This window comes from Piliocolobus tephrosceles, chromosome 6 (assembly GCF_002776525.5).
Source record: "Piliocolobus tephrosceles isolate RC106 chromosome 6, ASM277652v3, whole genome shotgun sequence".
Classification (NCBI taxonomy): Eukaryota; Metazoa; Chordata; class Mammalia; order Primates; family Cercopithecidae; genus Piliocolobus; species Piliocolobus tephrosceles.
In genome coordinates this window covers 92,690,351-92,702,347 of record NC_045439.1, presented here as the reverse complement: position 1 = coordinate 92,702,347, position 11,997 = coordinate 92,690,351, and the positions used below count along the sequence as shown (strand labels likewise).

Genomic DNA, 11,997 nt, shown 5'->3' with positions numbered 1-11,997 from the left:
TAAGGGTGACCTTTGTCCTGGGAGGAGACCACCCCCATTAATTACAGAGGGATTTGAATATCCAGCATTGGAATATGGGACGGGATGACAGAGTGCTGTAGTGTTCCCTTATTTTTAATTCTGATTATACATTATTGTTTTGTATGTAAAAAGTGAGAACATCTACTTATGTTAACCTAGACAGGACTTTATTAAAATGCTCTCTTTAAAAAAAATTAGGTACAGAAATGATTTCTTGAAAATCCATTCCTTTTATTGATTTTATTAATGTTGTATAGAAATATAAAGTTTCACACACCATACTTTTACTAACAAATGTAAATAAGAACAAATTACTTTTGAACAATTAAAATAACCAAATATTGATAATTTTCAATAAAGTATATTTTGAAATAATTTTGGAGCCATGAAAGACTAAAATTCACTATTGCTAAAATAAATCATATTCTCTCATAATGTAATTATTTATTTTCCTTAAAAAAGAAACCACCCAATAAGAGTTTAATTCATTAGGAAATTTTCAGCATTTCTAAATGCAATAGAGTGTTTCTACTATACTTCCTGGCATCATTCCTTTCCTTAGCACTTATCTTCACACTGGAAGAGGTGAACCAGGTGATTATGCCCCCTGCTGGGGCTGGTTCTGCCTCTGAACAGTGACTTGGCATGGCAATTAGGTTCAAAATTACCTACATTTACCCTAAAGATTTCTTCAGAGCTGTCAGTCTTCCTAAAACTTCCTAAAACTACCCTACCAAATACTTTTTCCTTTCTGCAATACTGTTACTCAAACCACTGTATTTACCCCATTCTGAGCTTTCCATTCTCTGTTAACAATTTCTCAGGTGCTCATGAAGTTTTAAAGGACAAGACTCCTCTCAGAAGCACATACTACTCAGAAGCTCAAAGCAAATTAGGTTATTTTACAATCCTTGCTACAGGCCAGAAAATGAGGATTGAGTAAGTAATTTTCCTCATTTGAAAAGGAGAAAACAAGTACAAAAAGAGATTGAGTGATTTTTTTTTTAACAATCCTCTACATTTATACTTGTACTTTAAGGACTAAAACGTACCATATAGTCTGATGCTCAAAATAAACTCTTTTTGAGAACAGACATCATTTTACAAATAAAGACACTGAGGCTCAGAGATATGAGTCACTGTCTAAGGTAATACAAATAGAAATCTATATTATTAGAACTTGAACTCAGGCTGGGTATAGCAGCTCATGCCTGTAATTTCAGTGCTTTGGGAAGCCAAGACGGGACTCAAGAGCAGCCTGGCCAATATATTGAACAGCCTGGCCAATATAGCAAGAACCTGTCTCTACAAAGTATATTTTTAAAAAAATAGCCAGATGTGGTGGCATACCCTTGTAGTCCCAGCTACTTGGGAGGCTGAGGTAGGAGGATCACTTGAGCTCAGGAGGCTGAGGCTGCAGTAAGCATCACGTCACCAGACTCCAGCATGGGTGACAGTGAGACCCTGTCTCTAAAAATAATGATAATTAGTTAGAACTTGAACTCAAGTCCTTTGATTCCCAGCACACAGAGCCTTTCCTTGCCACACCACAGTGCCTCTTGCTAACCTGAACATGGTGAGGAGCAGTGCAGCAGTCTGTATACCACCAACCAAAACTTGAATCAATAGATGCTATGTAGATGCACGGAAGTCTGAGTAAAATGAATCCTATTATCTTGGAAAAGGAATCCATGTATCATTTTCAATGTTGTTCTAGATAATCCTGATGTGCTTGATAAATGACAACTGGTATGTGAATAACTATAAAACTGCCATAATTATAAACAGAATTACAAATGATAATAGACTGGGGACAAGCTACTAAGCAATATGTTGAATATTAAAAGAGTTCACATGGGAATGTATATTATTGAACCTTCTGAAATGCATATTAAAGAACGATATTGATTAAAATATCAATACAAAATGGTTTTAAGATTCTGAGTTTTTATAATACATTTTCCAATTTTCTTGTTTAAAAATATAAAAAATGATCTATTATATCATAATTTTTTTCACTCCAAAAATGGAGTTTTCTCTTCGAAAAACAATTACTTGCTAGTAGCTTCCTTTTAAGCATATTTTGGTTATTAGAAGGCCTTCACTGTGGGAGAAATCTTGTGAAAGAATTTATGACCTTGGGAAATGGCATTTCCAAAAATATAACCTGAAGGAGATGAGTAACTTGCTGGGCAAATTTCCTGTTTTTTCGGCGTGTACTCTACAGAGTACATGGTCACATCATCAAATGGAACAGAACTCTTAAAAGCAATATTTAAAGGTTTGCAACTCTCTGTTGGAATCAATTTGTGTGGCACATAGTGAGAGCTGAAAGTGCTCAAACCATCAAATTTTCCAGATGGGTTGGGAATCTGCTCCTGCTTCTTAATAAGTCCTTGACGACAATTTTCCCATGCTGGAAAATCTTCCTTCACGGTGCTTTTTCCTTGGAAAGGAAAATTGTTACTTCTTCTATGAGAAACTGGCCTGATGGGAACAACACGGTTGGCCTGATATGGAACATAGTCAAGATGGCTTGTGCTGTTTAATAGCATGCTACCTGTAGGAGGCACATACTCTGGTACCTTCTTGATCTCAGGTGGTGGGATTTCCCATGGTTGAAAACATTCACGGAATTCAGTGCTTCCTTCAAACCGAGCACTCTGGGTCACTCTGGTGTGTACAGGTCTGCAGATTTTTGCAGTTTCACCAATAAGACCCTGAAAGTCATACCGGTGAGTTGTGAGATCCTCAAAGCGTTGGTCAGTTGATTTGCAAACTTCTTTTGGCCTTTCAAACTTGAGTTCAAGCTGATGAGGTATATAATCAAGGCGATGACTTGTAATGCCATTAAAAGGGGCTGTAGAACATTTGACCACAGAGGAGGGTTTAAAGATTTGCCTAGGTTTTATCTCCTGAGGAACAAAGTCATCCTGAAATGTAGTTGAATTTCCAAATTTCACAGTAGGGGGGTGGAAAGTTTGTTCTGGCTTATAAAGTTCACTTTTATGAAGGTCATAAGCTCTATAATCATCTTGAAAATTAAAACAAAGTAAAAACATTTTTCAATGCTGAAGAAAACAACCATCTTCTAAAAATCATAACTGATTTCTCTCATTGCCAAACATCTTTCCATTTCCTTTAGAAATCTAAACAATAGTATCAGAATACAGTTTCTCTGATTCCTTTCAGATTTGTTCTTCTTCTTCATTTCCACCTTCCTCTACCCATCTCCTCACTTTAATAGATATAACTTTCCACTTTCAGATTCATCTGATTACATAACAAAGGAAAAGCATATCTGAGCCTGATTGTGGATAGTTCTTGAAAGTCAAAAGGACTGTGTTGTAGGTGAGGACAGAGGTTAGGAGATAATGGTTGTATTCCTAGGAAGTGTTTGGGATTTTAAGTACAACTCACAGAATGCTAAGGTATGTCTAAAATCCAGGGCTTGAAATAAAATCAAGTGCCCTCACGTGTGGACAAAAGTAATACAGATATTACTCCTTGCTTTGGAGAGACTCATCAAAGGAGAGAAAGTTTTAATTCTGGTATACTCTAGGAAGCTACAGAAAGAACTCCTTTAGCAAAGATACAGGGTAACCTGTGCTATCCCAGAAAGCTCTCTGGCTTCAACTTTCCCTCATGCAATGGACTTTAAGGCATTCCCAAAAGATAGAGGGCCATCTAGAGGCCAGAGGCCTTAACTGAATGCCTTCAAAGGTGTTTGAAATTGTAGAATTTGAAGTGACCATCAGAGCAAAGATCTGGGGTTTGGAAGTTAAATAACCTTAAGCCTACTTCCTGCAGTTTACCTAGACTGTGGAACATTTTAGTTCACTCTGGTGTCTACAGAGTGATGACTTGTAATACCATTACAAGTTGGTAATGGTACACTTCACTAAAACTGAAATGTTTATATTTCAACTAAAGATTATTTGTGTTTTCTATTTCTAGATGAGGAAGATAATAAGCTAGGAAATACCATAAAATTGACTTCACCTCAAAATATGTATTTCTAAATACCAAAAATTAATTTATAAAAGACAGAAATTTATTATATAAGATAACATACTAAAATCAGAACTAAAGTCTATGCAGTATTTACAGGAAAGATCAAACCTTGAAAACTTATTATGTGAATATCTTCTTCAAAGAGATAAAATGTTTATCCATTTCTGCCAAAATGGCCAACTTTTGGACTAAATGATCAAGTTACTGATGTTTGGATGAGAGAGGGCACCTGACTCAAGAATAGGTGACCTTTAGGCCAGCAGAGACCTTGAAGACAAACTGACAGAAAAGATGAGCTAGATTAAGCATTCTTATTCTTGTAAACCTAAAATTGAAAATAATGAGTAAGATAGAAATGGGAGAATTGAAAAGGATGCCAGGAGGTAGTGCTGAAGAGCCATGGAAAGCTGAAGTTATATTCAAAACAGACCTGTAAAGAAACAGAAATGATAACTAGGCAGAGGTGGCCAGTTAGTAAAGTGGCAGTCAGAGCAGATGAGTGAAGGGAAGTGAAGGTGCTGTGAGGGAAATCATGTAGCTCACTGCGGAGATGAAGGGAAAAGCTCTTCCTTGAAGCTCCCTGGCACCTGATAGTTTTCCATTTTCAGTTCACCTGAAGCTTTATCAGAGTCTTTTTTTTCTTGAGGTACCATGAGGGAATCTCTCTTTTTTGCAAACTAAAGTACAAAAGTATAACACCATTTTTCACTAGCTAAAAGAAATCACAGATGTTATTAAAGATCTACAGTTCCACATAATCATATAGGGAGAATTCTTGCTACCACACAAGAGAAAAAAGATTTTCATTGTAAGAGAGTAAACAGAAGACAATATTTTCCCTCACCAAACCAGCTTTGGTTTTCAAAATGGAAGCAAGAATTTGGACACTGAGAGATGGATGTAATAGTGTACAATAGTATGAATGTCAGTTCTAGCTAATTGCAGAAAATTGATTTTCTCCCTATAAAGATGCCTAAGCTCATATGCCTGGAATACTTATTATCTGTTCTGGAATATTTATTGATAACATTCTAGCAATACCTTTAAAACACCATAATCTTTATCATGTGTTTTTAGTGTTTCATGATACTTAAGGAAAAAACAAACATTTAGTAATTTGCTGTTTAATTTCCTAATATTTGGGTATTTTTCTACATTTTTTTCTATTATTGATGTCTAATTTAATTCTGTTATGATCAAAAACACACACTGCATGATTTCAATTCTTTTATATTTGTTAAGGTTTGTTTTATGACTCCAAATATAGTTTATCTGGATGAAGCTTTCATGTGCACTTGAAAAGAATGTGTATTCTGTTATTGTTGGCAGAAGTGCTTTACAAATGTCAATTTGGACAAATTGTTGATAGTGTTGTTCAGGTCTTTATATTCTCACTTATTACCTGTCTATGTTCTACAGATTACTTAAAGAGAGTGTTGAAGTCTCCAACTACAAATGCATATTTTTACATTTCTTATGTTACTATTTTAAGTTTTTGCTGCTTTGTATATTTGAAGCTTAGAATCTTGTGTTTGGGAAGTGGAAGGTGGGTGTGTGGTGGTTTCTCTGTTGTCCCTGTCCAGCTTCAGTCTTAGGCAGGCCCTGTGCCCCTGGGTCTCAAAAGCAGGGCTCTCTCAGTGCACCTGCCCCTTCACTTGATGTAGTAGGTCTCTAATTGTTGGTCCCAAGACAGTTTCCTGTTCTTTCTTCATTTTCAAGGTTCAGTTTTGTTTTGCTCCTTGTTGTTGTTTTTATCTTTCATCAAGTGGCAATACATCTTCACCTATTCATTGGGGCTGTCACAGTGATGCCTCTCCTGCAGTGGATATTAATCCATTTTTGTTCTGTAGGTTAGAGGCATCCAAATGGAGCTGCATGCTTTTTTTTTTTTTTTCTTTCTTTGCAACAACAACCATTCTTCTCTCCATGCCTGCACTATGAAGGAAACTTTCTGTGGTCTCCAGCCTTTCTCCCAATCTTTCTGATGATCACACAGTGAACATCCATAGGGAACAGTCTATGAGTCGTTTTGAACTGCCCCTTTAGTGTCTGAAGTTCTCAGAGCTTCTATGCTCTCACAGTAGCTCACACTCAAGTCTTTAGTAATTAAATATGTAAATTAATTATTTTATACACTTGTGTAACAGCTAGTCTTCATTCCATGCCCAGCTTTGGGTGAAACAGTGCTTGCCTCCTGTCTCAACTGGGTGGAAGTTGTTTTTCGTTAAATGTCAGGCTAATTGGTTAACCTGTGATCTCAGCTTTCTAAAGGATTTTCATACACAGTTATGATTTCGTAGATTAGCTGGCTTTTTCTTATTCTTACGTTGGGAATATAATATTTCTGGCCTTCTGCATCCTACACAGAATCTGAAAATTCTGGATTTCTTTAAGGCGAGGTTTAAACTTACACCTTGAATTCTACAAATTCAATTTCCTTTACAGATATAGGGCTATTTTGACTTTTTATTTCTTCTTGAGTTACCTTTGGTAAATTGTATTTTTCAAAAAATTTATCCATTTTATGTAAGTTGTAAATTATTGGCATTTTAAAAAATAATATCTTTTAATGTGTCAAAAATCAATCTCTGAGTTTTAATCACAATATTTTGTTCATTTACACTTAATGTAATGATCTAGCTTGGCTTAAGTTGACTGTATTGCTGTTTGCTTTTGATTTTTCCCTCCTTTGTTCCCATAACCCTTATTTCCTGCCTTCTTTTGTATTAATAAATGGCATTTGTATTATTCCACTTTACTATTAGAATTTTTTCAATATTTTAAAAATAAAAAATGAATGTTTGACTTATTATGAGATTTTTCTGGCTCAAACGTAAATGGATATTTTTGCCACTTTTAGCATGGAAGAACCCGTAAGCAATTTAATTCTCTTTAAATCCTCTTGCCTTTTGTACTACTGTTCTAACATACTTTACTTTTATATTTGTGTAAAAATATAATATAGTAATTTTAAGTTGTCAATATTATTTTATATTTACCCACATATTTACTCTTTCTGTGTGCTTCATCCCTTCCTGCATTTCATGCTTCTATCTGGAATAAGTTTCCTTTTAACTGAAAAATGTCCTTTAATACTTTCTGTAGTAGGTATCTCAGCTTTTTCTTTTTTTGTCTGAAAATATTTTTACTTGGCTTTAACTTTTCAAGGCTATTTTTACTAGATATACAATTCTCAGGTTTGCTGGCTTTAAAATTCTAGATCCTTCTCACACCTTTAGCACTTTTAAAGTGCCATTTAACTTCCATTGTTTGTGTTGAAAAGTCACGTATCATTCTGTTTAAAAGTCAGATATAACTTTTTCTTTTTGTAGATAATGAATAGTTTTTCACTTGCTACTTTTAAGAATTTATCTTTACTTGGTTTTCAGAAGTTTGACAATAGTTGTCTAGGATGGTTTCCTATGTGTTTATTTTGGAGTTTGCTGAGTTTCTTGAATCTGTGGGCTGATTCTTTCAATTTTGGGAAAGTCTTGACCATTATCTCTTCAAATATCTCCTGATTCTTCATAGGCCTCATAATATTTTACAATGTGCTGGATGTTGTGTATAAGAGAATCATAAAAACTAAAATCAATGTTATTTTCAACAGGAGACAGTTTACTCTTTCCTATGTTAAAATATGGGGGAGATCACCTCATTCTTACCAGAATCAGAGCTCGATCAGTGCTCAATGGCACCTTTAGTTAGACATAGTCTTACTCTAGTTTCAAATGTCTCAAGAACAAGACTCAAGGTGTGTTTGTAGTAAGGCCCTCATTCTAGTGGAGCTTTGTCTCCTAAGCATTTACTCCCAAATAAGACTGTGGGATATTCCTCTGGAATTTTTCTAGCCCAGTCTCCCAGCACACCATGCCCCCTCCCCTACAAACACTCAGTGAATGTCTCACATTGAAAACCAGCCATGTATCTGAGGCTCTTCTAGATTTCAATTAGTCCTATCAGCCCAAATTTGAGTGTTCCACTGCTTTCTTTTTCCTCTACTAGAGTTTATCGGCTTATGCCAAGCTCAATCCTCAGCACAGGCCTAGGACTTGACAAGTGTTTCCAGAGAAGTAAATGGCTGGCCATATCAACTCACTGAGGAAGGGCTCCTAGCTCTCTGAAATTTTTGTATTTTGCTTCTACAGCTGTCTGATGTCCTTCCAAGAAGATTTTTAAAAATCTATACTTATGTCAAATCCCCTCAGCCTGGCACTCAAGGTTCTTCTCAAACTGATCTCAATCTACCTTCATAGAATTACACCCCAATCTCTCATCCCTGAAAATTTCTGGTCCTCACTATGTCTACTGAATAACTGTTTTATTTTTCTGATTCTATACTTTTTTACTCATTTCATACCAGTTTTCAGAATATCCCTCCTCTTTCTACATATCAATACCGACTAGTGTCTGATGTATTCCCAGGCTGGCCTGAAGTGATAACTTACCAAGTATAAACTCTTGAAGCACTGTTTGCTCCACTATTTTTGTAGTAAATAATGTCTTCCCCTGAGGATATCTCATTTTGGTGTCTAGTATGGCAATTTTACTTTTCATGCTATTGCTTTTTAAATTCTCAATTATAAAGTTTCTTTTTATATAGTCAATTTTATTTTTAAATAAACACTGTATATATTTAAAATGTACTTGGTTTTTAACGTGTATACACACACAGTAAAATGATTACTAAAGTGAGAAACACATTCATCTCCTCACAGTAACCTGTGTGTGTGTGCATGTGTGTGCATCTGTGCGCGCGTGTGTGGTGTGAGCACCTGAAATCTATTCTCAGCAAATTTCCAGTATACAGTACAGTATTATTAATTATAGTCATGATGCTGTACATTAGATCTCTAGATTTACTCATCCTATACAACTTCAACTTTATACCTCTTGCCCAATATATCCCCATTTCCCCCACTTCCCTGCCCCTGGTAACCATCATTCTATCTTCTGCTTCTATGTATTCAACTCTTTTAGATTTATACATTATTATGCATATTATTACATAATATATAATAGAATATATGTGTACTATCTATATGTTCATACAAATATTTATACATCACATTTATTCATTCATTGATTGATGCACATTTAGGTTGTTATCCAGATTATTGGGAATAATGCTGCAGTAAATAAAAGTGAAGATATTTCTTCAAGATACTGATTTCATTTCCTTTGGGTATACACCAGAGAAGTTGCTGGATCACATGAAAATTCCATGTTTAATTTTTTGAGAAAACTTCATATTGTTTTCCATATAGCTATACCAATTTACATTCAAACCAACAGAGTACAAGGATTGCTTTTTCTCCACATCCTCACCAACACTTGCTATCTTTTATCTTCTCTATAACAGATATCCTAACAGGTGTGAGATGATATCTCATTGTGGTTTTGATTTGCATTTATCTGGTGATTGGTTGAGTATCTTTTCATATATCTATTGGCCATATGTATGTCTTCTTTGGAAAAATGTTTATTCAGGTACTTTGGTCAATTTTTAATCCCCCCCTTTTTGTTTTTGCTATTGTCTATGTTCCTTATTTTTTAAAATATTAACCCCTTATATGATACATGGTTTGCTTATATTTTCTGCCAATTCATAGGTTCCACTTTTCTTTTGTTGATTGTTTCCTTGCCGTACAGACACTTTTTAGTTTGGATGAACCCATTTGTCTATTTTTACTTTTGTTACCTGTGTTTTGGGAGTCATATCCAAAAAACCACTGGCAAGGTCAAAGTCAAGGACATTTCCCATGGTTTCTTCTAGGAATTTTATGGTTTCAGGTCTTGTGTTTAAGACTTCACTTCACTTTGAATTGATTTTTGTTTGTGGAGTAAGGCTCCAATTGTATTCCTTCACATGTGGATACTCAATTTTCCCCATACCATTTATTTCATTTATTTGAATTTCAGATTCAGGGATTATATGTGAAGGTTTACCACTTGGGTATATTATGTGATGCTGAGGTTTAGGCTTCTAATGATTCCATCATCCGATTAGTGAACACAGTACCCAACAGGTAGTTGTTCAACCTTTGCATGGTCCCCTCCCTCTCTCCTTTTGGAATCTCCAGTGTTTATTGTTTCCATCTTTGTATCCATGTATACCTAATGTTTAGCTCCCACTTATAAGTGTGAACATTCAGTATTTGGTTTTCTGTTTCTGTGTTAAATTGCTTAGAATAATGACCTCCAGTTGTATCCTTGTTCTTGAAATAACATGGTTTAATTTACTGTGGCTGCACAGTATTCCATTGTGTACATATACTGCATTTTCTTTGTATGATTCACCATTGATGGGCACCTGTGTTGATTCCATGTCTTTGCTATTGTGAAAAGTGCTACAATGAACATACAAGTGTAGACAGAATGATTTATTTTTCGTTGGTTATATACCCAGTAATGAGATTGCTTGATTGAATGGTAATTCTACTTTTAGTTCTTTGAGTAATCTCCAAACTGCTTTCCAAAGGGGCTGGACTAATTTGTATTCCCACCAACAGTACATAAGTGTTCCGTTTTCTTTGAACCCTCACCAGCATCATTTTTTTTTTTTAATTTTAAATAATTGCCATTCTGACTGGTATGAGATGGTATCTCATTGTGGTTTTCATTTACATCTCTCTGATGATAAGTGATGTTGAAAATATTTTCATGTGTTTGTTGGTTACTTGTATGTTTTCTTTCAAGAACTGTCTTCTCATGTCCTTTGCCCATCTTTTAATGTTATCTTTTCTTGTTGATTTATTTAACTTAGTTATAGATTCTGGATATTAGTCCTTTGTTGGATGCATAGTTTGTGAATATTTTCTATTATGTAACTTGTTTGTAACTTTGTTGATAGTTTTTCTTCCTGTGCAGAAACTCTCTAGTTTAAGACTCATGTGTCAATTTTTATTGCATTTGCTTTTGAGCACTTAAAATATAAATTCTTTGCCTAAGGCAATGTCTAGAAGAGTATTTCCTAGGTTTTCTTTTAGGATTTTTATAGTTTGGGGTCTTACATTTAAGCCTTTACTCCATCTTTAGTTAATTTTGGTATACAGTGAGAGGTAGGAGTCCAGTTTCATCCTTCTGCATATGGTTAGCCAGTTTTTCCAGCATCATTTATGGAATAGGGAGTCCTTTCCCCATTGTTTATTTTTGCCAATTTTGTTGATGATCAGGTGGTTGTAGGTGTCTGGCTTAATTTCAGGGGTCTCCATTCTGTTTCATTGGGCTATGTGTCTATTTTTGTACCAGTACCATGCTGTTTTGGTTAGTGTAGCTTTATAGTACAGTTTAAAGTTGGGAGATGTAATGCCTCTGGCTTTACTCTTTTTGTTTAGGATTGTCTTGGCTATTCAGGCTCTTTTTGGGTTCCATACAAATTTTAGAATAGTTTTTCTCTAATTCTGCAAAAAAAGAAAAAAATTATATTGGTAATTTGTAGATTGTTTTGTGTAGTATGACATTTTAAAGATATTGAATCTTCCTATCCATGATCATAGAATGTTTTTCCATTTGTATAGTTTATGATTTCCTTCTCCTTACAGAGATCATTCACCTCCTTTGTTAGATGTATGCCCAGGTACTGTGAGTGTGTGTGGCTATTGTAAACGGGATTATGTTCTTGATTTGATTCCCAGCTTGAAGATTACTGGTTTTTGTGCATTGATTTTTTTATCCTGAGACTTTGCTGAATTCATTTATTAGGTCTAAGAGTCTTTTGGTAGAATCTTTAGGGTTTCCCAGGTACAAATTACATTGTCAGTGAAGACACATAATTTCCAACACTAGCATTTCCAACACTATGTTAAATATGAGTGATAAGAGTGGACATCCTTGTCTTGTTCCAGTTCTCAAAGGGAATGCTTCCAGTTTTTTGTCCATTCAGTATGATGTTGGCTGTGGGTTTGTCATAGATGGCTCTTATTATTTTGAGGTATGTTCCTTTAATGCCTAGTTTTTTTG

General features: G+C 35.0%; 1 protein-coding gene across 2 annotated transcripts in view; it reads right to left on the bottom strand.

The window, feature by feature from the left end:
• Positions 1 to 231: 231 nt before the first annotated feature.
• LOC111531062 (stabilizer of axonemal microtubules 2-like) overlaps positions 232 to 11,997 on the bottom strand; it is a 25,046-nt gene continuing 13,280 nt past the window's right edge. Inside the window, exon 6 of one of the 2 annotated variants that reach the window (XM_026448335.1) lies at positions 232 to 3,055. In XM_026448335.1, the coding sequence (XP_026304120.1) occupies positions 2,112 to 3,055 (944 nt within the window). In that variant the 3' untranslated portion in view covers positions 232 to 2,111. Of the gene's footprint in view, positions 3,056 to 11,112; positions 11,439 to 11,997 lie in introns of those variants that run through there. The other variant, XR_003306933.2, reaches the window with a different exon arrangement.